The following is a 24,046-nucleotide window of genomic DNA, read 5'->3' as shown; positions in this document are numbered from 1 at the left end:
TAAACATCCGGAATATTAACAAAATATGTCTCGACTGCGCATGAGCTGTGAGACTGCCGCCCGCCCACCTTGAGAGCATTGATGACCGTTTCGATGTGGGTCTTGACCGCCTCGTGGGAGAACTCAGAGCTGGCCAGCGTGCACATGCTCTCCAGAGCTAGGTAGCGCAGGTTGGTCTCGCGGTGCTGCAGAAACTGACCCAGCTGGTTACAGGCTCGCACCAGCAGGTTGGGCTCACTGTGGACGTACGCACATTCACTGGCTTACCAACGGCTACGCCACTAGTACCCACTCTACTTATACAAACTAGCCTGACCTAGCACAGAGTTACTATCCTTCTGTGTCAAGGACAAATAACACTAAACACACATATAGACACGACAGTAGATTAGTAGAACACCTGCGATGATTTACAGCCTCACCTAATCCTGGGAATGCATGAACACCAGTCGGCTGGGCATCCAGACCACTGACCACTGAGTTAATAGTGTATACTACTAGTACAGACTAACCAGCCTCACGTGTGTGTGTGTTAGTTGTAGTGGTGCAATGGATTGAGAGGTTTTCTATCCAATCCGAACAGCAGTTTTGAATCACTGACTGGAATATTTGGATTATTGGATCAGAAAAACAAACAAACACATATATAACTATAACTTTTTGCTTTGCTTGAATACATTTACTTATTATTATTCATAATAATCATGCAACTTGATGATGCGACATGCTTTTCAACGTATTCAACGTATAGGGGGTCAGATGGCTGAGCAGTTAGGGAGTCGGGCTATTAATCAGAAGGTTGCCGGTTCGATTCCCCGCCGTGCTAAAAGACGTTGTGTCCTTGGGCAAGGCACTTCACCCTACTTGCCTTGGGGGAATGTCCCTGTACTTACTGTAAGTCGCTCTGGATAAGAGCGTCTGCTAAATGATTAAATGTAAATGTACTTTAGCAGGTCACTGTATTTCCAAGCCTTGATAGTGTAACTGTACACAGTAAATAATTCATTTTTCAAGTAATAAGCCCCCGTTCAAGTGTTGAGCATTCAATTAGCTGCATGGTCTGTAGAGATCATGGGACAAAGCCACTTTTTTGTTCTTAAACCGGGCTATAAGCCGTTTCGTAATATACGCCGTACAACCACAAAAAATACTGTAAAATCGGGGTACAAGCTGCAGCTTTATTTCCCAAAAATACGGTAGTCAGTCGGGTCTGTATTGAGACTGTAACTGCATCAAGATTAAGGGAATTATTACTTTAAAAAGTAACAGCGGCAGTAAAACTGTATTTCACACTAAAGCTAAACTTTGCAAGTTATCCACGGTTCACATGCATCCCAAACCATGGGGGGTGATCCGAACGATCACAGATCAACTAAGGTCCGTTACACCACTTGGTGTGCATGTCTCTGGGATCCTTACACTCCTTAGACCCCACCTACCTGTCTTTGATCCCGCCTACCTGTCATAGTGGATAATCAGCGAGATGGCCTCGAACAAGATGGCGTTCTTGGCGTTGGAGTGCTGCACCTTCTTGGACTTGGGCGGCTCCTGAGCTTTGTTGAGAATGGTTTCCAGACACTCCACCAGCCGGCCTTTCACAGCGCCATCCTCAGGCGGGGGATAGCACTGCAGCAGGCGCAGCAGCTTGCAGGACAGCCAGGGGGCGGGGACAAAGTAGTAGGTGTAGTCCTGCAGGTCAGTGGAGGCCGAAGACACGATCTGGAGACAGAGAGAGAGGAGAGGGAGACGAGGAGGACGGTTACTGCGGCTGAAGAACCTACTTATCCCTCAGTCCAACAATTCCTCTCAGAAGGCGCACACACAAGCATGCACACACACCCTGCTCAGACGAGACACGGCCAGGGACACGCAGGTCTTGAACTCATCTGGGTTTTTCTGGCTCAGACATGTGATGAGGGAGATGGCCGCTGTCACCACACCCTATAAGAGTAGGAGAGAAAAATGAAATAATACAGTTCAAATAATACAAATATGGCCTTATTAGCTTCCAATAAAAAAAAAACTGGGAAAACAGTTCATTATAACCAAACCATTATAACCAAAAAGCTGCAATCCCTAGTTATAGTTTTGGAGCTGCACAAAGATGAATCTCTTGTGGATGAAAGTGCAACAGCACAGTAGATTGCTGGGCTGAGCTAGGCTGTGCTGGGCTGAGGTAGGCTATACTAGCCTGAGCTGAATTGAGCTAGGCTAAACTGAGCTAGGCTGGCCTGAGCTAGGATAGTATAGGCCCTCACCATGTGCTGGTCATTGAGGAGGTGCACCACCCTGGAGGTCCACTCGCCCATCAGAACCAGGTCAGGGGAGGTCTTGTAAAGGCGCAGCAAACAGAGGGCAGCTGATTGCTTCACACTGTCCATAGTGTCCCTGGAAAAACCATTACATGTAAACATAGCAAGAACCAACACAAATGCTTAATGCTTGTAATCTTAAACATTGAAATGCTCATCAGTGCTCATGGGCTCTCCCCCTTTTTCCTCCACCCTCCCTGTTTTCCCCACCCTGTCTATACCCCAACCTCTCTCACTTCACCTCTCTCCACCACCCACCCTCCCTCTTATCATCCCCCTCTTTCCTGCACCCTCTCACCCACCCACCCTGTCTCCCTCTTTTTCCTGCATCCCAGGTCTCACCCTGCCACCAGAATGCGGGGGATCTCGCCAGCGAAGGCCTCGGCCATCTCCCGGCTGCCCACATTGGCAATACAGTGCAGGGCCAGGCACATGAAGGTGGGGTTGCGGCTGGACAGGTCGTTCTTAATGGCATTGTTGATGAGGCGGATCAGCTCACTGTTGCTGTTCACCAGGACCGAGATGAACAGGTAGCCCTGGGGCGAGGGAGAGGTGGAGGGTAGGGCAAGAGGGAGTGGGGGGCAGGGAGGAGATGTGCGGTACAAATGTGTAGGGGGGCAGGGAGGAGATATGGCATATTTGAAGGGATGAGGGAGGCAGGATGTAGACCCGAAACAGGAAAAAGAGCGGAAAGGATAGAGAGAGGATCCATGGTAGTGTGAGCAAGCAGTCAACAAGAGAGGTGGCGGGGGGGGGGGGGTATTGGTGTGGAAGGAAACAGGATAATGAAAAAGAGGAAGAGAGGGTGAGAGACAAGGAAAGATAAGATTGATTGTGTTGTATAAAAACCTCAGAAGAGGCAAGCTCATCCTGGCGCTGAGTCAAGTAGTCAGGTTGGATTGTCACTAGTGCCGTTTCACCGCATGGGCTCCGGTCACATGGCTACCAGCCATCCCTACCATGGAACACCGTTTCCTCACCCAGCACACTACTTCTGTCTTTTGTGTGGCATGAGCAGGCATTTATGAAACAACTTTTTTGAAATACTCTGTTTACATGCATACTGTAAGTACCATGTTAAAGTATTATAAAATCAATAAAGAAATTAAAGATAAAAATATCCGTCGTTTTTAATCACCCCTTTCCTTAGAACAGAAATCTATAGGTCGAATTATACTTCATGATAAGTATGTGTACGCATATGCTTAATGTCTGTTGCACGTATCCTGCGTTCATTTGGTGCATACTTTGTGGACGCCTCACTGGCCCTTAATAAGCATAAGCAAGGTGCAATACCAACAAAAATGGTGGGGCAGCATACCAAAGATCCTATGACATGCTGCTAGATAAAAACAGGAAACAGCGAAGAAGTAGTAGTACACAATGCAGGGGTTTTCCTGCTTAGAGAAAATTTGGCGCGCGCCAAAGTCGTTTTCCCGAGCGCCAATGACAAATCCCGAGCGCCAAAGGCAAAAAAAAGTCTGTGTTAAAAATGTTTTTTAAAGCTGTGTTCATCACGCGTGCAATGCATGTCAGCGAATACGTTCTCAATAGTATGTTTCAAGTAGGCTACAGCCGAACCCTCGTTCTGTTTTGATCAATAGTAATCGAGTTGATTAGCGTGTCTTCTTGTCTGATCAATACGCAACTGTGAGGTGCGCGAATGGACAGTGGCCACTAAACTGTCGTTCCGCTGCAAGGGCCAGCCCGACGTGCACGAATACACCTGTACAAATGCAAATTACATTTCCACTCAAAATGCTGACAAAAGTTTGATTTACGATTTCCAACGCATCTTCCATTGGTATTCTTAACCTGGAATGATAATATATAGTGCAGTTCCTCTATGGCTAAATTTCTGCCGCCACGGTATTAGAAATCAGGCTGTACAAAATTTTAGGCCGTCTATCAGCAGTGATTGTTAGAGTGCATGTCGGAGAATTGCACGGACACGCGCTTCACACCGCAGTTGAGATTGCGTGTGTGCGTCCTTGAGAACTCTAAATCGTATAACTTATGTTGTCAGTTCATTTAAGCCTGTTATTGTATAAGTCTATAGTTCTTGCGAATTTAAATCAAGTTAACTGGTGATTTTCGTTGTTTGAGGGAGATGCAAAACACCTGGTAATTAATACATTGATTAGAAAAAGAAAAAAAAGAATATACATATATGTTTTTTTGGGGGAGTACCGAAGACTCATTTTGACCCAGGAAAAACCCTGCAATGGCAGTAAATGTTGAGGAGCAAATATGTGGCCTGGCTCGCAATTATACATAAAGACATACATTAACCCTTGTGTTATCTTCGGGTCATTCTGACCCATCAGTCATTGTGACCCACCGTTGTATTGCGACAACTTTACCGCATACAAAAACAAAGTGAAGCATTTTCTTTTAACCGGTGGGCTGTCTCAGACCCCCCACATTGCGAAGGTTAAAAGAAAATTATTTTTATTTGTTTTTGTATTGGGTAAAATTGGGTAAACACAACGATGGTTCGTTATGAACCTTTGGGTCATGTGACCCGAAGGCAGCACAAGGGTTAACAATACCTCTTCTGTTGCCATAATTATTGCTGTTGTACATAATAAAGTAGCAGTTTAACATTCAGTCACAAAATGTTTTGCCGCTGACCTGCCTTTGAACTCGACTGATCCCACAGCATCTCTGAGCGGCCTCATTCTTAACACTGGTTTACTGGTGTGAAGCCTGACCTACCTGAATATATGGTTCTGAACATACTGTGAGTCAGCAGAACTTCTCAACCAGGAAGGTGGCAACTTCCATTTGCAGGGCTTGAAATTAACTGTTTTACTTGGTGGCACTGGTGCTCAGCACCCTCAAAAACTTTGGAGCACCCACCAAATATTAAGGAACACCACAACAACAAAAAAATGTAGATTTATTTTGTGAGCTAGTTGCTCCCTGGCACATGACAATGGAGCGCAGTGACAAGGAGTGACTGGCAGCTAAAACTAACCAAAATCTGCATTACAGTTAATAAAACAAAGTTTAATTCAGGGCTCTCAAATCTCACGCAATCGCAGTGAGACTCACACATTTTAACCATTTCACACGCAACACCTTGGATTTCTCATGTTGAGAAGTAAGGGATAACTTGTTCCGGTATATCAGCAAGCGTTTTGTAAAGAAATTAAAACAGGTAGCACCATAACAATTATTTGCACTCTCACAAATGCTCCCAAATATATTTTGAGGTTGCACAGACACAATTTTGGGAGCATATGCGACCAAAATCGTCGCAATTTCAAGCCGATTTGCAAAAAGACTTCTGGAAGGAGGGTGCATAAGTACTCTAGTGCGTTACAGAAAATTCCATGGGGGCTTAACATAACATTCTTTCATGGTATGGCCCTTAACATTAGAAAGGCTCCATCCTGGGCCTGTACAAACTTCAGGTTCAAATTCCTTGTGACTCTCAGACTGTTCGAGTCTGAGACGTCTGAAAGCTGCTGGTGGTCTGTTTGAGTACAAACGGAAGTTGGGAAACAAAGAGCCTTAGGAAACGTGAAGGAGTACATACGGTTGTGTCATTGTTTAGTCTAATTAGGGTCTACTGTTTTATTTTTAGAGATTTACCTAAGAATGAACAAAACATAGGGTTGTCTGTGATGTACAGGGAGCAGGGGCTGAGAACTTCATGGTGGGATCTAATCCCCCAAATCTTGGGACCATGAGTTATAGGGTTGTCTATTACTGACAGAAAAAAATGACATCCCCCTCCCTTTGCTGGTTGACGATAATCCCTAACCTTACATGACTGAACATGTGAATGTTTCTCTTTTCTACTCTTAGTTGTTTAGAAACCGTCTTCCTCAAAAGGTGGAAGGCAGAAGGTAAAGTGAGGATACACTCTCAAGGCCTTTAGACTGAGTCAAAGGCTAAACATTACTAGTTTTTATTGACAGAAGACCTAGCGGGTGAACAAGGAAATTACACTGGCTCAGACAGCCTCTGCCTTTGCCCGTGGCAGTGCCCTTGAAAACTTTCATCCCCCTAAGGATACCCTGTTGGCCTTTTAAACAACATTCTATATCTACCTCGGTGGGATTTCGGGCAGGATCCACAGCAGGGTGGAGAGTTACCATGCCTTAAGGAAGGAAACAAGCAAATTTGGCTATAAAGGCAGGAATCTATGTGTGTGTGTGTGTGTCTGTGGCTCCATTATCTTGAGTACTGGGCACTGCATGAAGTAAAAATTTGGCAGATGTATTGCTCAGGACCCAAGGGAGGGCTTGAAATTGCAATCATTTTGGTCGCATATGCTCCCGAAATTTTATCTGTGCGATCTGTTTTTATTTCTTTACAAAATGCTCGTTAATTAGCCTACTGCACAGTATGAGCCTGCTGTGAGCTGATAGTGACTGGTCTACCATTCTATCCAATGTTACAGTTAAACTTTATCTTTACGTTCTTAACCTTAATGCAGATTTTAGATAGGTGTTACCAAGTAAAAAATGTAATTTCAAGCCCTGAACATGCAGTGTTGTGTGAAGTTTGAATTAGTGGCTCACAACAAATGAATATAAATAAGTGTTCTCTGCCATGTTGAGCTGCACTAAATGATGGAGCCATGGACCTTGCTAGCCGCCGAAGGGGCACTGCACAAGTGAGCACGGTTAACAGGCATTGCAATTGTGGTTTTAAATGGACAAAGCTCTTTACAACACTTTGTGATAGGACACTCTGAACCTTAAATGAAAATCATCAACCATATTTCCCCTACCATTATATTAGGGGCACCCCCCGCCCCCCCTGGAAGGTCAAGTTAATAAAAAAAATGTTTGTTTGTCTTTTTATATAGCCCGATCACAAAATAAGTCATTTAAGGTTACCTTTCCTATAAAACAGGTCTATAGCTTGCTCTTTTATTAACCCTTGTGTTATCTTCGGGTCATTCTGACCCATCAGTCATTGTGACCCACCGTCGTATTGCGACATCTTTACCGCATACAAAAACAAAGTGAAGCATTTTCTTTTAACCGTTGGGCTGTCTCAGACCCCCCACATTGCAAATGTTAAAAGAAAATTATTTTTATTTGTTTTTGTATTGGGTAAAATTGGGTAAACACAACGATGGTTCATTATGAACCTTTGGGTCATGTGACCCGAAGGCAGCACGAGGGTTAAACAAACTAAATGGCCTTATGTTATTTATCTTATTTACACAACGGCATGTCATTTCTGTCTCTACATGGTCGCCGTCACCCCCCCCACCCCCCCACAAAAAAAAGCTGTAAACCTAGGGGAAACACTGGTATTAAATACAATCAAAAGGTATTGGAGGAGTCTTTAGTTCTTAAAGAAATATTAGCCCACTCTCTGAATGACACAGTTCATTGATCTCCAATTGTACTGTCAACATTCGGACCATGTAGGCGAGCACAGTATTGAAGTTCTGGCGTGTTCACAGTCATGGCCTGTCAATGACCTAGACAAGCAGTAAGCACAACAAACTAGGGAGATGCACACACTGATCCTGCTTTAGCCTAGAACCACAAGTAATGACAGTCTTCTTTGTCAAAGAAGACAAACTAGACTGATAGAGACCAGAAACATGCAAATTGTGCTTAGCACACAGGTGCTTTTCTATCATACACGCAAAGCACACTTGCTGTTCATGACACATTCACAAACGCAGCACACTTACAATCTGTTTCTCGGTGTACTTGTTGGAGCTGAGCAGGTTAACAGCTTCCATGTGTCCGAAGTCGATGTCGTGGCCCAGCAGGAAGATAAAGAGCAGCTTACACACATACTTCTTCTTGCTGTAGCCATCTAGGGCCTTGTCCCCCTTGAACTTGGAGCGGATGTTGGCCAGCTCCTTATTGATCCGCTTGATCTCAGCCTCCTTGCTCTTACCTGGAAAAATAAAGTGGGGGGCTATTGAAGATATTCTTTTTGGAACATCAGATACAAGACGCATACACTTGCAATTAGAGCCTTACAATAACTGGACTGGGCCATATTTAAAATGTTCAACACATGTCCACATTCAAATTCTCCGAAAGACGCAATATAAGACTCTAGCTCAGCTGGTGCTCTTTTGGTATTGCTTGCTGCATTGTGCATATTCACCAGTCATGGTGAATATGCACATGGAGGGTTGTTCTCTTGTATCTGTTGTCTGTATTTAACAGTGGTTATTAGAATAGTATGTTTGAACATTGTACCATACATAGAGTGCATGCTATAATCTGGAAGAGAAATTCTCCAGAAACATCAATGAGTTTGGGAGAAACCACACCTTTCTTAGAGGTTCAAGTTGAAGGAATGCTAAACAAAAGCATGTGAGGGCTGTGCTTGGAAAGAGATAGTTATAGCAGAGGGTGTGGGGGTGAGGAGGTCAGGGAGAAGAAAGATAAGTTAGATAATGCAGATGCAGTCTCTAAGAATATGTTTTTTCCTCTGTTTTGAGTCCCTGAGCCAAAAGGAGGCCAGTCTTACAGACAGGCTCTGTTCCACCATGTGTGATATTATTTTCATTTAGACCCCTTTAACTCAATTCATTTCTTGAATTGATTCAAGATTTGGAGGCTGCAGAACACACTATCCCCAGAGGAGATACTCTCATAAATGTGGCACAGACTGTGATCCAGAAACACACAAGAAGGGAGTGTGTATGTACTTACACAAAAGCATTGAGCAGGAAATGTGATAGTAATGCATAATGTGTCATGGCAACAGCAAATTAATTTCTTGATTAAACGGTATTAAAGTCAGATAATGGTTTTGCCAATGTGAAACCAATATGCAGGTCACAACAACAGGCATACATTTAAAACTGCAATGTCACAAACAATCCACAATCAAACTGAAATAGGCCTACTAATCAAATTAATTAAACTGTGGAACTCATTTTCAAAGTTTTATGATGTCATAGAAAATGTTTGGGTTTTCTCAGAAACTACATTGTCTGGGGATATTATACTTTGAACTAGAGAGGGTACAATTTCTGGGGAAATTGTAGGGTGTGCTTGCTTGCGTCGGTTGCACAGGGGTCCGTTTTTGAATGACATTTTTACAACTGATATTTCTGTATATTTTATATAAAAATGCATACTTATTATTTATAAATATTACATAGGTTTAAAAGCATTTTTTATCATAATATTGTCTGAATGCAATGCAGATCAATACATTTACAACAACAAATATTTATTTAAAGAAATCCCAATCACCAAAGATTCATTATTTCCTCAACATGTGGCATTTGAATGACTAAGTACTGCCAGTAAGTGACATTTAGGTCTATTTGTATAAAGCGTAACATTTTCATAGAAACTCTGTATGCTGATATCAATCTGTCTATTGGTTTTGAGAGTCGCCCTCCCTAATCATCATCCATCAACAGTTAACATAACTGGTAGCCAGACAGTACTGCTGCCAAAACGTTGTCAGGTGTTTGCTGTTTAATAAATGATTAGCCTACCAATAACCATTTATTTTTTTAAAGATCGACCCTCCCAACACCCACGATATCAACACAGCTATTCGTTGCTTCTGATGCAGGTGGCATGTAAGGCAGAGACAACATCTGATGGATTAATTGAAGTCAGTGAAAATAGAAACGCGGTTCTCAAATGGGGCCTAGTAGTAGCCCGATATTACATCACGTTACTTAGTGTGTAACGTTGTGTTCATTCCAAACAAAACGCAACGCAAAAGGGATACAGTGCAGTAGTGATCGCGTACAAGTACAGTATGACCTCTTAAAAAAACTCCTCAGCCATAAGCATATTCCTCAGCCATAAGCATATTCCAGACCTCCTTTGCACTCACTTTGAAGCTCAAAGTCAACCAAATACCGTAAGAACTAGCCTAACTATTTCAGTTCAAATTAATCAAAAGAGTGGTGAAAGGGCACTTACAATTCCTTATGTCAGAAATGAACACCGCTAATCCGCGCATTCCATCTCCCTTCGACACAGCCGGCATTTTTGCTTGGTTCTGTCCTCACTCAGGCCTTTTCCGTAATATCAATTGACCACAGTCAACGACGCCGTTGATGCAGGGTTTACAGCAGCTATCTTAGTTTTTAGATCCGTTAATCAGCTATCCAACTTCTAGCTGACAGTTTTTGCAGTTTGGGTAAATAGGAAACGTACAGGCTTGCTATAACATAGGATAGATTATTATAGCCCTCGACTTGCTAGCACATTAGCCAGATTAGCTAGCTATCCTATCTTGAATTACGATGGTTATGGATCAGCTAGCCTAGCAAGCTGGTTATTCGAGGTAAAGGGTATCCCCGTTTACAAGCCGATGCTTGCGCTATTTATTTCATTCAAAACGGTATGTCCACCACAGACATATGATGCACTGCGTATGTTACTATTAAAGACAGTGCACACACATTCTCTAGCTAGCTAACAGCTAATACATTAGGATATATTCCACTATCAAGGAAACAGTATGTCAAAATATGCTACTCGATCTGATCTGAGTCACGCACGATCGGCAAGCTAGCTAAGCAGCTAGCTAGCTAGCTGGCTAGCTATATCAAATGTTGAAATACATCACCAATTGAATAGGATGAGTGAACAAACAATCCTATTTCCACAACTTCTATATTCCAATAATGTATATCCGGCCGCAAAATGAAGACGAGATCGTGAATATTGAATGCCAATTCCTTGACTGACTTAGTCGCCTTGGACAGGGCTCGTGACAGCACAAATAGCGGGACTGGCCAATGCATTCGTTATCTCGCGCAGACTCACTGCCTCATTTCCTAGACTCAGCCTCCTTTCGAACTAAACACAAATAGGCCTAGGTGGTAAAATGGATGGGATTGTTTTCTCAAATTTGATGTTTTGTACATCTTCAGTCAAATAAAATCTGTTAAGAGCTAAACATTGTAGCGTTTATCCTACACAAAACAGTGGTAACACTATTACTACCACACAACTACCTCCACACCTCCACCCAACTGCTTACACTATTAGAACATTTAAACGAGGGGCCACCTAGCATACTAGTTTGAAGTGTTTTAGCATTGTCATGCTTTTTATTATTATTATTTTTATAAATGGATGGGGTTTTAATCTCACACTTGAAGTTTTTTATTAATCTTTTACATCTTCCGTAAAATAAAATGTTTTATTTTTAAATATATTAACTTATGGGCAAAACAATGTGGCATTTATCCTACTCAAAACATTACACATCTTACACTGCCATAACCTGCCAGTAACCTACTACATACATAGTCCTCCACACAACTGCAGAATCTTCTTCTTCTTTGAGGTTTACAGTAATTGGCATCCTCCAAGTTGCATTACTGCCACCTTCAGGTTTTATTCTCACTCAATGTCCATTTAGTTGCATTTCCAGTCATGTAAAAACTACAAAAGCATTTCAGAATCAGAATTGTTTTTTATTGCCATGTAAGTTAACACAAACATAGAATTTACTCTGTCAGGAAGGTGCATACAATAAACATAATACAGATCTTTTTTTTTTTAAGTTGAAAAAGCATACCTTAAAGAGCTAAACAATATACTAAAGAGCTAAACAATGTAGACATAAATTGATATAAATATAAAATATGAAATGTTACAAAATGTAACAAATGTTTCTACCCTTGAATACTGTTTCCACATTCTAAAACAGTTTTAACGTTGTTCTCTACCCACCCTGTTTCCCATAACTGTGTCATAATTTGTTGTCTTTCCTATGTAAATTTCCTGCATGATAAATTTTCCTCTAACCTAACAGAAATGATTTGTACATTGAGCATGCAAGGAGTGTGCCTCTGCAAGGCCTCTCAATTGAGCCAGTCTTTGAAAGTCCTTGTTTCAGTAACACTAGTTTGAGGCAAACATGTTTGATCATGTGAATTTAAAAAAAGTTGCTGTATTAAAGCATACATGTATAAACGTCAGACACAACTTTTGTAAGACACGATTTTGTAAATGTCAACATTGGACTTGATGTTTTCATGGGGCAATGATTTCCCATTTGAATTTCCCTTTATATTAATGTTACGTGGAGGCACTAAAGTAGCCTATATATAAACCATATTGGTTCAATTCAAACCAAAAATGTTTGTTAGTTAAATATAACATTGGGGCATGTGAGGCTCAAGGCTCAAGACGCACTTGTTTCGGGAGTACGACGGTACTTAGTAATGATTGGCTGGACCTGATGTTTCTTCCAGGATCACAATGACTCTTACATTTACATTAAGCAGACACTCTTATCTAGAGCGACTTAGAGAGACTTATTGCGAGACTTGTTGCTCTTGTTGGTTAGTTGTGACTGACTTAAAACTTTTGTACTTGCGGTGTCATATATTTTTGTTCCTTGCTTTTTTCCACAGGTACACCCTTGCACTTGTTGAGGTTCATGTCGTTTAATTGTTTAACTGTAACTTGTTCAACTACAAGCTCTTGTGGTTCTTCCCTTGGGGACTTATTTCGTTTTTCACAATGTATGCTTCATGTTTTGGCTTCCCGCAATATTTGGGGCGTCTCTTTGTTATGATCAGTGACCTATGCACTTTTGTAAAGCTCTCTTTTGGAAGTCGCTTTGGATAAAAGCGTCTGCTAAATGCATAAATGTAAATGTGAGAGCATCCCAATGGAGCACAGCCAACCATGGTGGAGACTATAGTGTCATATATGCAAGTACAACACAGAGGAAAGGACACAGACAAATCTTAAAAACCATAAGGATTGCATTTGTCAATAAATCCTTATCTGAAATTTGAAATAATCAGAATTTTGAAGCATTCCTTTCCATTTCATCCCTCTAAATATATCAATATATTAGGATCTGATTGCTCTTGCCTACCATATATACAAGTTTAAAAACATAATAATTGAAACATAATTAAAATAATTAAAAGAAATAAACAGCAACAAACTCTTTAACCAAGGTAATGTTATCCCAGAGCCATAGAGTAGAAGTATATCTTTACATGGCTCTGTGTTATATGACAACAAGGCAGGTAGCGCTATCTGTTCACAGTAATCTCCAAATATGAACAAATGGTGATTGATTATACATGTTTACATTGATAATACACACATGTCGGTGCGCAGTGCGCTATATTGTAAATCAATGCATTTATTTACTACTAATTACCAAAAATCGCGTTCTGTCTCTCTGTTTTAACCTAATCAAATAGCCCACCAAGAACATCCTGGAACTGTTTGTGTCTACTTAAACCACATGACGATCAAGCATTTAACTTGGACTTCCGTTGACACAACTCTCTCTTTACATGGCTCTGGTTCCAACCACAAAATCAATTAGCAATTCTGGCAAGATCTTTACAGCTGGCTAAATATTGGTACTGAAATTCCTTCACTAAATTTATTTCAGGTTCTGGTAGATGGTTTCTCACACCATCATTGATGTTAAACATTAAACATTATTATTAGGCCTACTAGTAAACATCATATACATAAAAGCAAAAGGAGCAACAGTAAACCCTCTTTAACGTGTTTGAATGAATAAAGTCATGTATGGTCTCTTTCCATCTAAAATGTTATACATGCATCAATTTGTATTATTAAAATTGTATTCTTTTTGGTTCCTTGCAACCCCCCCTTGAATATCGATACATTTTGCTTTTGTTTTTTGTTCTGAATATGCAATTGTTTTTTTGTTTGTTTTTGTACACATGAACCTGTCTCTATATTTATGCAACACATTATAGATATTCGAATGAAGATTTAACTACACGTTCTTTGTGTTCATATGCATATTGCTGTTCTCTACTTTTTTGGTATATTGATATTGTTCATAAAGAAAAAACAAAAAATAAATTGGTGGCGTAAATAATATATAACGTTTTTGGTGTACACCAATGAGGATTTTCAAGACTGTACTTTGGGAGGAGCCTTTCGAATGCTACCAATCGCATATCGTATTTATTCTAAAAGGGTGGGGGCTTGGAGGAACACTTTTCAATTTCTTTGCAAGTCTCCCCACATGCGTGCACAGAACCGAAATGGCGGAGACTGCAGACAGGATGGAGGTAAGTCCAGTCATTACGTGTGTACAAGTATTTAACAAGCTTAATATTAACCCATTTTACTGTACTAGAATAAACTGTCCGCGTTTAACAAGTTGTATTAGGTTAAAATATTTCTTTCAAATCACTAGGCACGAGGCATTAAAACTAAGTCGTTAAAACAACACGCACTAAGCTAACGTTAGCTTGGAAATGTAGCCTGCGATTTTAGCTAAAGCATCCATTTTAGTCTGATTCTATCAACACCACAACGCTCCTTCATTCGGCTTTATCACGTGTTACTCGATGGGCTAGTTAACGCGACCGTCTAATGTAAAATGCAGTACATTTTCCGATAGTTACATGTGTATGCATACCATGCTTGGATAGGCATACATATTTTCCTAGATAACCTCGCGCCAACTAGCCACAACCTGACTAGCGTAGACCGCATGGAAACTGTCCAATTATACTACATTCATGGGTTAATGCACACAGTGGTGGCTAGCAAGTGTACGTTTTCTCAGTTTTAATGCTGAGTCAGAGGGATATACTGCTACATCGTGCTAAGATAGTTAATACCAACATTCATTTAAATTATTTTCAGCACCACTCGCAAGCTAGCTACCAAGGCTTTTGAGCTTACAATAAAGGTAACTTGCTGGCCCGGAAATTCATTGAATGGCATTGGAGAACCAAGACTCACATTAGCTTGGTTGGTAAGCTAGCGGCTAGGTCAGCTTATTTTACTTCAAATTGACCCTAGTAAACAATGTAGTTTGCGGCCGGCGCACCCTCAACCTTACTAACGTATGTTAGTTAGGCTGATATTTTTATTCAAACTCAGTTTGCCTGTTTCAAAGCAAGCAATGCTAGTAAAGGCCTTGAACCACCATACTATTAGTTGCTACCACCATGTGCTCTTGTTCTTTGTGATGCTGACATTTTTTGTCGATTGTAATGAGACATTTTGACCATATTAGTTGAGTCACTTGATGGCATGCTTCTTTAAGATTTTTAAAATCTTCATTATCTTTAAATCATTTTCTACAACGTTTTTACCCCCATCTCTAAACCTCTGGCATTTGTTTGAACGAATATTGCAGATGTGCTTTAATGTTAACGAGTTAGTCGTGATTGTAACTGTAGTCTCTTATGATGAGATTTCTCAGGGGGAGAGCTCGGCCAAGCCTGCAGCGGAAGACATGACATCAAAGGACTACTACTTTGACTCATACGCTCACTTTGGTATCCATGAGGTAGGTTACACTAACATCTGCCTTGGCGTATTAGTGTGACGTGTAGTAGCATTGTCATGTTTCATTTTTGCCCCCCCGCCCACACACACACAGGAGATGCTGAAGGATGAGGTACGCACCCTGACCTACCGGAACTCAATGTTTCACAACAAGCACCTGTTCAAGGACAAGGTGGTGCTGGATGTGGGCAGTGGGACGGGCATCCTCTGCATGTTTGCTGCTAAAGCTGGGGCCAAGAAGGTCATAGGGGTAAGACATGACAACCGTAACCCGTCCAGATGTTCATTAATATACTATTGAAACCAGACTTGAGTGAGGTTCTGCAGAATGTTTAGTTTCAAGGCTCTTAACCTTTCCTTTGATTGGCTGTAGATTGAGTGCAGCAGCATCTCTGACTATGCCGTGAAGATCGTCAAAGCCAACAAGCTGGACCACAGTAAGTTACTGCATTCTAGAGCTTTCTAACTGTTCATATGGTTTGACCCCTCAGTCAGCCAGAGCACTCAATAACTGCTGTAACTGAAACCCTCAACCCAAAACACTCCATATTCAGATAATTGACCACAGAATAAACTACCTGTCCTTTCTCTGTAGTTGTGACAATCATCAAGGGCAAAGTGGAGGAGGTGGACCTACCGGTGGAGGGTGTGGACATCATCATATCTGAATGGATGGGCTACTGCCTCTTCTACGAGTCCATGCTCAACACAGTCATCTACGCCAGGGACAAGTGGCTGGTATGTTTGTGTACTCAAGTAGGACCTGTGCATCCACCTACTCTTGTTTGGTTATGTTTTTTTGGAGTACTATAAGCAATTTCCCTGGTGTTTTTATGTACGGTTGTTCTGACTCAGAAGTGGCCTCCCCATCACCTGGTTGCACGTGGGATCCCACACAGCTGTTATCAAGCGTCAGACCTCTGAAATTGATGTATAATCTGTTATTCCCAAGTGTATTAACCCCTCTCTGGTGCACTTGGTCACAGAAACCCGATGGCCTGATATTCCCAGACAGGGCCACCCTGTATGTCACAGCCATTGAGGACAGGCAGTACAAGGACTACAAAATTCACTGTGAGTGAAGAACCCTCCAGTGCTGTTGTTGCCATTTGAGGCAGCCTAGCTGAAACCCCACTGTCTGTTCTCAGTGATGAACTAGATTGATAAAGGTGTGGGCCCTAGTAATGACTCTGTACTTCTTGGCTCAGGGTGGGAGAATGTGTACGGCTTTGATATGTCCTGTATCAAGGAGGTGGCCATCAAGGAGCCCCTGGTAGACGTGGTGGACCCCAAACAGCTGGTCAGCAGTGCCTGCCTCATCAAGGTGGGTGGACTTGTACAGCTGGATTGGACTAAAAGCTAATGGAGCTGGTATTGTATTATGGAACGGTGGCTTTGAGAATTGATGTAATCGTTGTGCTTCATTGTAATTTTAATGTGCAATGCCCTCTAGTACTACAAATCTTGTGTAAGTTTCACTTGATGATTCCGGCCAAGTGACTCATGTCTGTTTCTACAGGAAGTGGACATCTACACGGTGAAGATAGACGACCTGTCCTTCACCTCACCCTTTTGCTTGCAAGTGAAGAGGAACGACTACATTCATGCGTTGGTCACCTACTTCAACATTGAATTCACTCGCTGCCACAAGAGGACAGGCTTCTCCACCAGTGAGGACTTTTTAATAATTTGACCTGTAATATATTGTAGTTCTGCAGGGAGATTGTGGTAAATCATAGCCTAAACCACTGGTCTTATAAGAGCGTAACTTGCCAATAACATGTTTGCTGCTTTGGGGTGCGAGTGCTGGTGTTCAGTCTGCTCAACACACCCTAAAGTTAAACTGAAACACTCCATTAAGTTCGGTTTAAAACAAGCCTGTTGGTCACCCCAGAGGCCTGTTCCATAAAGGCCCCTCAAAGTTGGACTTAAAGTCCCAAACCTGACTTGAATTAGTATAATTAGTCAAGCGGGGCTAAAGCGGTTCCATAAAGGACAATTTCAGCTCACGCACTCCTACTAATTCAAGTCAGATTTAAGTAGTCAAGCTAATTGCGCGTGCACCCTATTCTTAAACAGCCTGAGAGGTAAAACATGGATCATACAATCCACCACGGCAAAAGCAATGCACACAGCCACGTGACTTCTTCCAGAAAGAACGTTCCCTTTAAGCCGTGTACTATGACAGCTCTTATCCACCGCTTCATCAAAATGAAACGACACGCCATGATTGACGTGACCTATAGGCTACGTAGGTCGAGGTCCTTTTTTAGACCTTTACTTCGTTGATTACAAAACAGACGCCCTCTAAACACATAAATTGACTTTTTTGACATTGTTTAATATAAATAACCTACTATTAATCAATACATTATCCAGTAGCCTAACTTAACATGGTTTTGGTGTCGGGAAAATGGAGGATAGATGTCCTATGGATTTAGGTTTGTTTTGCAATAGGCTACTGTTAACAATTATAAAGCTATGATAATTATACTAATTTACATGGAGATATAGGCCTATGCCTAAACATTTGAAATCACAAACTACCATAGCCATACATTTAACGGCTATGGTGTGTATCAAATCATTGTTTAATGCATTAGGCTAAATGTTGTAGCCTATTTAAGTAGATTTTCTATAAATGTAGCCTACATATTGAACGGATGAGAATAAGAAAATGAGAATGTCCGTGGTAAATCATCGTTTTCCCGTTGGGTCAGTGTTACAGGAACGTCTGGTTAAGAAAGAACACGGTCTAAGCCTGACCCGGACCAGGCTAGTTTCGAAGCATAAGTTACCACAGGGCTCCAGACTAACTTTTTACTAGGAGCACCGTAACCCCTGACTGAATTTTAGGAGCGCAAGCAGAAAATTTAGGGGCACACCTTTTAAAATCGACCTGCAATGCAATTATTAATGTGACTAGAGAGGGTACAATTTCTGGGGAAATTGTGGGGTGTGCTTACGTCGGTTGCCAATGGGTCATTTTTACAATTGATATACAGTGACGCACCACACAAGCTTGAGTTTAAATACATTGGGCCTCATTCTCTAACATTTTCTGAAGTTTCTTCTGAAATGTTTCTTACAGGCTTCGGAAAAACAATGTAAGAAAGGCATCCGCCAAATTCATGAACGCTTGAAAATGTGTTCCTACGCAGCAGAAGTTTTCTGAGCTGTGCTCCCCCGAAAGGTTTCTTAAGTTGAAACCGCGTCCTCGTGCTCCTGAATTTGCGTACATACACGCCCCGAAAGCTCCTTATAAGGGCACGCAACAGCAGTGACGTGTGCAGTCAGAATCGACACAATTAGGAAAGCAACAGGAACGCACGTTATGTCTTAGCGAAAAGCAATTGTGCCATATTGTATGCCTAGGGTGCACACTCGTCCATTTTTAAATAGGTCGAGTGATCAGTGATAATTGGATGGCCTGGTTGAATTTATATGATCAAGTGCAATTTAAAGGTTTTATTTGTCACATACAACATCATACCAGTAAGATGAGCAGTGGAATTGTTCTCCACTGGATCTAAGTGTGCACACTAAGCAAGGTAAATTATTATAATTATTTTAATCCGAGGATGTCTGTAGAGTTGATGTGAACGCAATCACCAACGATTTCTCACGAATTCATTAAAGGAGACATGACATGCTGTTTTTTTGGATGCTTTTATATAGGCCTTAGTGGTCCCCTAATACTGTATCAGAAGTCTCTTTCCCGAAATTCAGCCTTGGTGCAGAATTACAGCCACTACTAGCAGTCCCACAAGGAGCTTTCCTCAGAACGCGCTGTTTTGGTGTCTGTAGCTTTAAATGCTAATGAGGAGCGGAGGGGCGGCACCATGCGCTAATGTTTACAATGGATGTATCGCAATGGCTGTAGCCCTGTTGCTGTAAGATGCCTCGAATTTGCCCATTCTCATCTGATAACCCTGGTTTGCAGAGGTACACACTCAGTCATTTCAATGAGGGGAAAGGCGGATATCGCACGCGCCATAACACCAACAGCAGAACGGTTATCCAAATAACAAAAGTGTACAACACTCACGTTACAGCATGTGTATTTACACACATACTTGATGCTATCTACCTTTCCATTAGCGACAGTAACTCAGCTGTTAGCTGCAGAGCTAATGTTACAGCCACATTCTAAGGGTAGCAAGCTAGGTAACCATATACAGTAAAGCTACAAAATGATATAGCGTTAGTTAACTAACTTGTCCGAGGTTAGTAGCTGGACGAAGGAGAGTTAGTACTGATCCAGAATTTTAATTTCAGCAAGGCCAGTTTTGTATTAGCTCAAGTTAAGGAAACAGTCGTGGCTGAAGTTTGGGGCAGACATACGAAACACAACAGAAGTTGTGTAAGCGCATTTCCAGAGAAAATAAAATTAAGATACTGGGTCTTAAGAGAATCAGAAGAAACTGTAAAGATTTTTGTTTTCCCTTGTACATCCAAACTGAGAGAATCTAATGCTTTGTTCGTTTGCAAGCCATGATGTCTCTTGAGGATAAAAACACTTGCACGGTCGTAGCTCAGTTTTTCATGGGCGGGCCAGATTCTCTGGGCGGGCAAAGCAGAGAGAGGGGAGGTAACCTTCCTCTTTGTGACACACAGGGGAGATTTTCAAACAGAGCAATTGAGCTTTCATTTTCTGAAAGGCGGAGAAGAACACCCAGGGCTTGGTTTACACCGATCGAAAATTCTAGCCACTGGGGGACCAAAGGCAGGCTAGGGGAACTCATATTAATGTTAAATAACCTCCTAAAGTGACGTTTTCATGTAATGTCACCTTTAACACTTCTAACACTGAGTTTTCTTAAATGCGATTCCCCTTGTGTTTTTTTAACGAATCGCATTTGAGACAAATCTGGACAATTTACGACTGCTATTTCGAGCTCGGAAAGTCTTCTGAAGTTCACAACGAATCCCAGATGAGAGAACTTTCAGATGGCTGAGTGGTGAGGGAGTCGGGCTAGTAATCAGAAGGTTGCCAGTTCGATTCCCGGCCGTGCCAATTGACGTTGTGTCCTTGGGCAAGGCACTTCACCCTACTTGCCTCGGGGGAATGTCCCTTTACTTACTGTAAGTCGCTCTGGATAAGAGCGTCTGCTAAATGACTAAATGTAAATGTAAACTTTCATGAATGCCAAATGTTTTTCTAAATCCAATTCAGAAGAAATTCCTTCTTAAATTCTTAACTACGTTCGAGAACGAGGCCCATTATCTAATGTGACATTACGTACTGTATGCAAGTCTTAGCTATGCCTTAAATGTATGATGCACTTATCAATCAGTCCTCCTATAAGGGGCGATTTTAGGGGTGCTCAAGCACCACTAAATTTCATCTCAGCACCCCTAAAAATAATAATAATAATAATAAAAATAACAATTATTGTTTTATCATTTGATGCTGGTAGTCCTTAGTTTTTTCATTTAATATTTTGCATAATAATACATAAATGAATTAATTGTTATCCAGTGACATTGGGGATTTATTAGCATGGGGGCTTAGCACCCCTGAAGGTCTGATCCTAGAATCGCCCCTGTCCTACACCACACTTGCTGAGTAACAGCGCAAACACATGCAGGGATACAGTAGCTAACAACGCTAGTGCTAAGCTGCTCGGCTCCATGACGCCGGGTAAGAAGGGCTCGTGAGACAGCTCACCAAAAGAACGAAGGGGAACCCACTTGTCTGGCAGATAGACATGTTCGTAGGAACCTAGCGAAAAATAGCCTAGACATTCCAAGAGTTTTAGCTACGGTACTAATGCTGAGGGCTCGCTGATATCGCTGTCTTACTCGAACGTGGTATCTATGCGTCGTTGCTAACGTGTGCTGACGTTGTACGCACCCAATAAATTCAAAATGTGTTGGTCGCACATGCGTGAGTACTTGTAAAAAATGCTCGCACTCTCACTGGTCGCAAAATGCGACCATTTGGTCGCAGTCTGGAGCCTTGTACCATAGCAACTGAGTTCGAACTACGTTGAGCTAGCTTTATGGAACCGAATGAACTAGGAATTAGTCCGACTAACTGACACAAGTCTGGCTTATTCTGTAAACTCGCTTTATGGAACAGGCCTCAGGTGTGGTGGGGTTTCCAGAAACTTGTGTGGTTCATAACATCCCTGTCTCTGCTCCCTAGGCCCAGAGTCTCCCTACACACATTGGAAGCAAACAGTGTTTTATCTGGATGACTACCTGACTGTGAAGACCGGAGAAGAGATTTTTGGCACTATCAACATGAAGCCTAACGTCAAGAACAATGTAAGTACCCCCCCTTAAGTTTCTCAGGCCATGCCACATGTCGAACTATATGTTGAGGTGTTGTTGATGCATGCTTGGAAGTTTCCTGCTACTTTGCTCTAACGTTATTTCATTGGTTTCTCTTTCAGAGAGACCTGGATTTCACTGTTGATATCGACTTCAAGGGTCAACTTTGTGAGGTGTCCAAGACCTCAGAGTACAGAATGCGTTAGATTCCACCCCTCCCATGTGTAAGAAAGGGGGGAGTGCTGAAGGGAGATTGAGGGGTCAGAGTGTGTGTAGATCTTCATTCTCCAAATTGTTCAGAGTAGTCCAAAGCAACATTTTTAAAGATTCTGCTTTTTGTGTGACGTTTGCTGTTCAGATCTTAAGAGTTTTTAAAGACTTCAGAGATCCTCAAACTTAAGGGGCCAAAGTGGAATGATGTGGCGATTCATTGTGCAATAGTCTCTCAAATGTTTATTTTACATGTTTGTTCTGATGTCTTTATGTTGAGCATCTACAACTTTGCTCACAACCTTGGCCTATGCTTACAATTGATAAACACACACCCTGACCCTTCTACCTGCCTGTACATAGTGTTACTGTTCAGTCACTTTGGCCTCTTGTACAGTCATGGATATTGTTGACAAAGTCCCAGTCCCTCCTTTTTCTTTATTTTTCCTTAAGAAGCGCCTCCTGTGGCTGTCCTTACCTTGCCAGACAATGAGATTTGTCTGCTGTGTGGACCTAGGGCAGCCATAGGTGTATCTCAAATTCCATATGAGGTGTTGGGGTAATTTCCCAGCACGCTCGAGCAGTTTTAATGATATAACCGATCAGGACGCTGCCTGGAAACCCAACTTGACTATCCCTGTAGATTCCATGTCTGATTAAAATGTGATCTTGGACAGCCTGCCAGGTATGTGGTGGACATCTTGAATGCTTGTTAAGCATGGGGCTTATTCAACTATGGATGTGTTGTATCATTGTCTCTGGTTTTGTTGGTACCCAATCTTTATTATAACTGTCATTCATTAGAGCTCCAATTTAGAGCCCTCCCCATGAAAAAAAAAAAAAAAAAAAAAGCAAGCATAGTTTTGAATGAGGAGCTAAACCCAGTGCTGGATTGGAGTAAGAGGGAGGTGGATGGTTTGTTGGACCATATGTCCAGTTGTCCTGAGTGAGTTTCCTGGGACTGGATGAAATTGGCTGTTTCCCCATAAGTGTGTGGACTCCTTGTTTATGATGAGGCGCAAGTCCAAGCACCCGTCTAAGCCAAGTGCAGCACTTAACCCTGAAACCATTGTCAGAGGCTGATTCAAGGGTCTGGAGTGTTTGCTTGGATGATATTGATCACTGGGAGTATGCAGGGCAGAGTTGGGTCAGACTGGACTGTTGTTATAGGTTATTTTTGTCCTTGCTGCTTTTTAAATAAAATTATTAAACACAAAATGTAATTGTCACACTCCTTAATGTGATGGGTGGGTGTTTAATTTAGAATTTAACACTAATGCATAGTGCCTGTGATGCAGTTGCTGATTAAGATGCCAGTGAAACACAAATGGATTACTTATATTTTATTACACACACAGATTCCTGGAATTATAGATGGGTGCTGTCTGTGATACAGCTGCAGCTGACAGTTCTTCAGTGCCTTTTGTACCCATTTCTCAGACCACAATTAAAGTTCTGTCAATTCTGAAGTACTTGTTCAATGTCCACATCTAATCACTTGGACATCATATAATACATTTATCATTTTAAACAAATTGCCAATGTTGTGGTACATTCATGCAACTAATTACGTGGCCTTCATTTGTCTTTCCTAAATTCAGTTGCTTATGTTGATCAAAAACTACCACAAACATTTAGTTAAGTAATTACATGCACAATGGTTGACCCAGTTGTCAAAATTGTAGGCCTAATTCACTACAGCACTTGCATGTACAGTTTTGCCGATGGGGTATTTGCTATGTTTACATTAACGTTTTGTGCTATGCTGTAAAAGTCTTGTATTTTCTGTATCTTATTCGCTTAAATAAGAAACGACAATTGACCGGGGAGACTAAATTCGTACGAACATCGTCTTTGTCGTATGCCAGTTTATGTCCATGTCTCAAGAAACCGACAAAGGATCGAGGCTCAAGTGGTAGGAATAGTCCGTGATGCAGCTGGTAATTGGTGGCCAAGCCACTTAAGTGTTTCTACCTTTTCTTTTTATTATTGGGTGTGCTC

The 24,046-nt window shown here is 41.7% G+C and overlaps 2 protein-coding genes across 6 annotated transcripts in view; one reads left to right on the top strand and one right to left on the bottom strand.

Annotated features, from left to right (window-relative positions):
* Positions 1–11,043, bottom strand: part of ap2a1 (adaptor related protein complex 2 subunit alpha 1) — a 30,529-nt gene extending 19,486 nt beyond the window's left edge. For 2 of the 4 annotated variants that reach the window (XM_062479123.1, XM_062479140.1), the window contains exons 1-7: positions 10,205–11,042; positions 7,984–8,195; positions 2,655–2,848; positions 2,259–2,388; positions 1,840–1,941; positions 1,460–1,719; positions 69–237 (exon numbers count right to left, since the gene is read on the bottom strand). In XM_062479123.1, coding sequence (XP_062335107.1) covers positions 69–237; positions 1,460–1,719; positions 1,840–1,941; positions 2,259–2,388; positions 2,655–2,848; positions 7,984–8,195; positions 10,205–10,271 — 1,134 coding nt within the window. In that variant the 5' untranslated portion in view covers positions 10,272–11,042. Of the gene's footprint in view, positions 1–68; positions 238–1,459; positions 1,720–1,839; positions 1,942–2,258; positions 2,389–2,654; positions 2,849–7,983; positions 8,196–10,204 lie in introns of all 4 variants that reach the window. The other 2 variants (XM_062479113.1, XM_062479131.1) reach the window with 2 other exon arrangements.
* A 3,166-nt stretch (positions 11,044–14,209) lies between these two features.
* On the top strand, positions 14,210–23,263 carry prmt1 (protein arginine methyltransferase 1). Of its 2 annotated transcripts, none has more exons than XM_062479744.1 (10): positions 14,210–14,322; positions 15,471–15,557; positions 15,651–15,806; positions 15,930–15,993; positions 16,152–16,294; positions 16,543–16,630; positions 16,765–16,880; positions 17,076–17,226; positions 21,708–21,829; positions 21,958–23,263. In XM_062479744.1, exons 1-10 carry the CDS (start codon positions 14,296–14,298, stop codon positions 22,039–22,041), a joined length of 1,038 nt encoding a protein of 345 aa, XP_062335728.1. In that variant the 5' UTR covers positions 14,210–14,295; the 3' UTR covers positions 22,042–23,263. The 2 variants fall into 2 exon arrangements, with proteins under 2 accessions (XP_062335728.1, XP_062335720.1); XM_062479736.1 differs by having other exon boundaries at positions 14,252–14,322; positions 15,462–15,557.
* Positions 23,264–24,046: the final 783 nt, after the last annotated feature.

Source organism: Osmerus eperlanus, chromosome 2 (assembly GCF_963692335.1).
Source record: "Osmerus eperlanus chromosome 2, fOsmEpe2.1, whole genome shotgun sequence".
Lineage (NCBI taxonomy): Eukaryota > Metazoa > Chordata > Actinopteri > Osmeriformes > Osmeridae > Osmerus > Osmerus eperlanus.
This window is presented reverse-complemented; position numbering and strand designations above follow the sequence as displayed.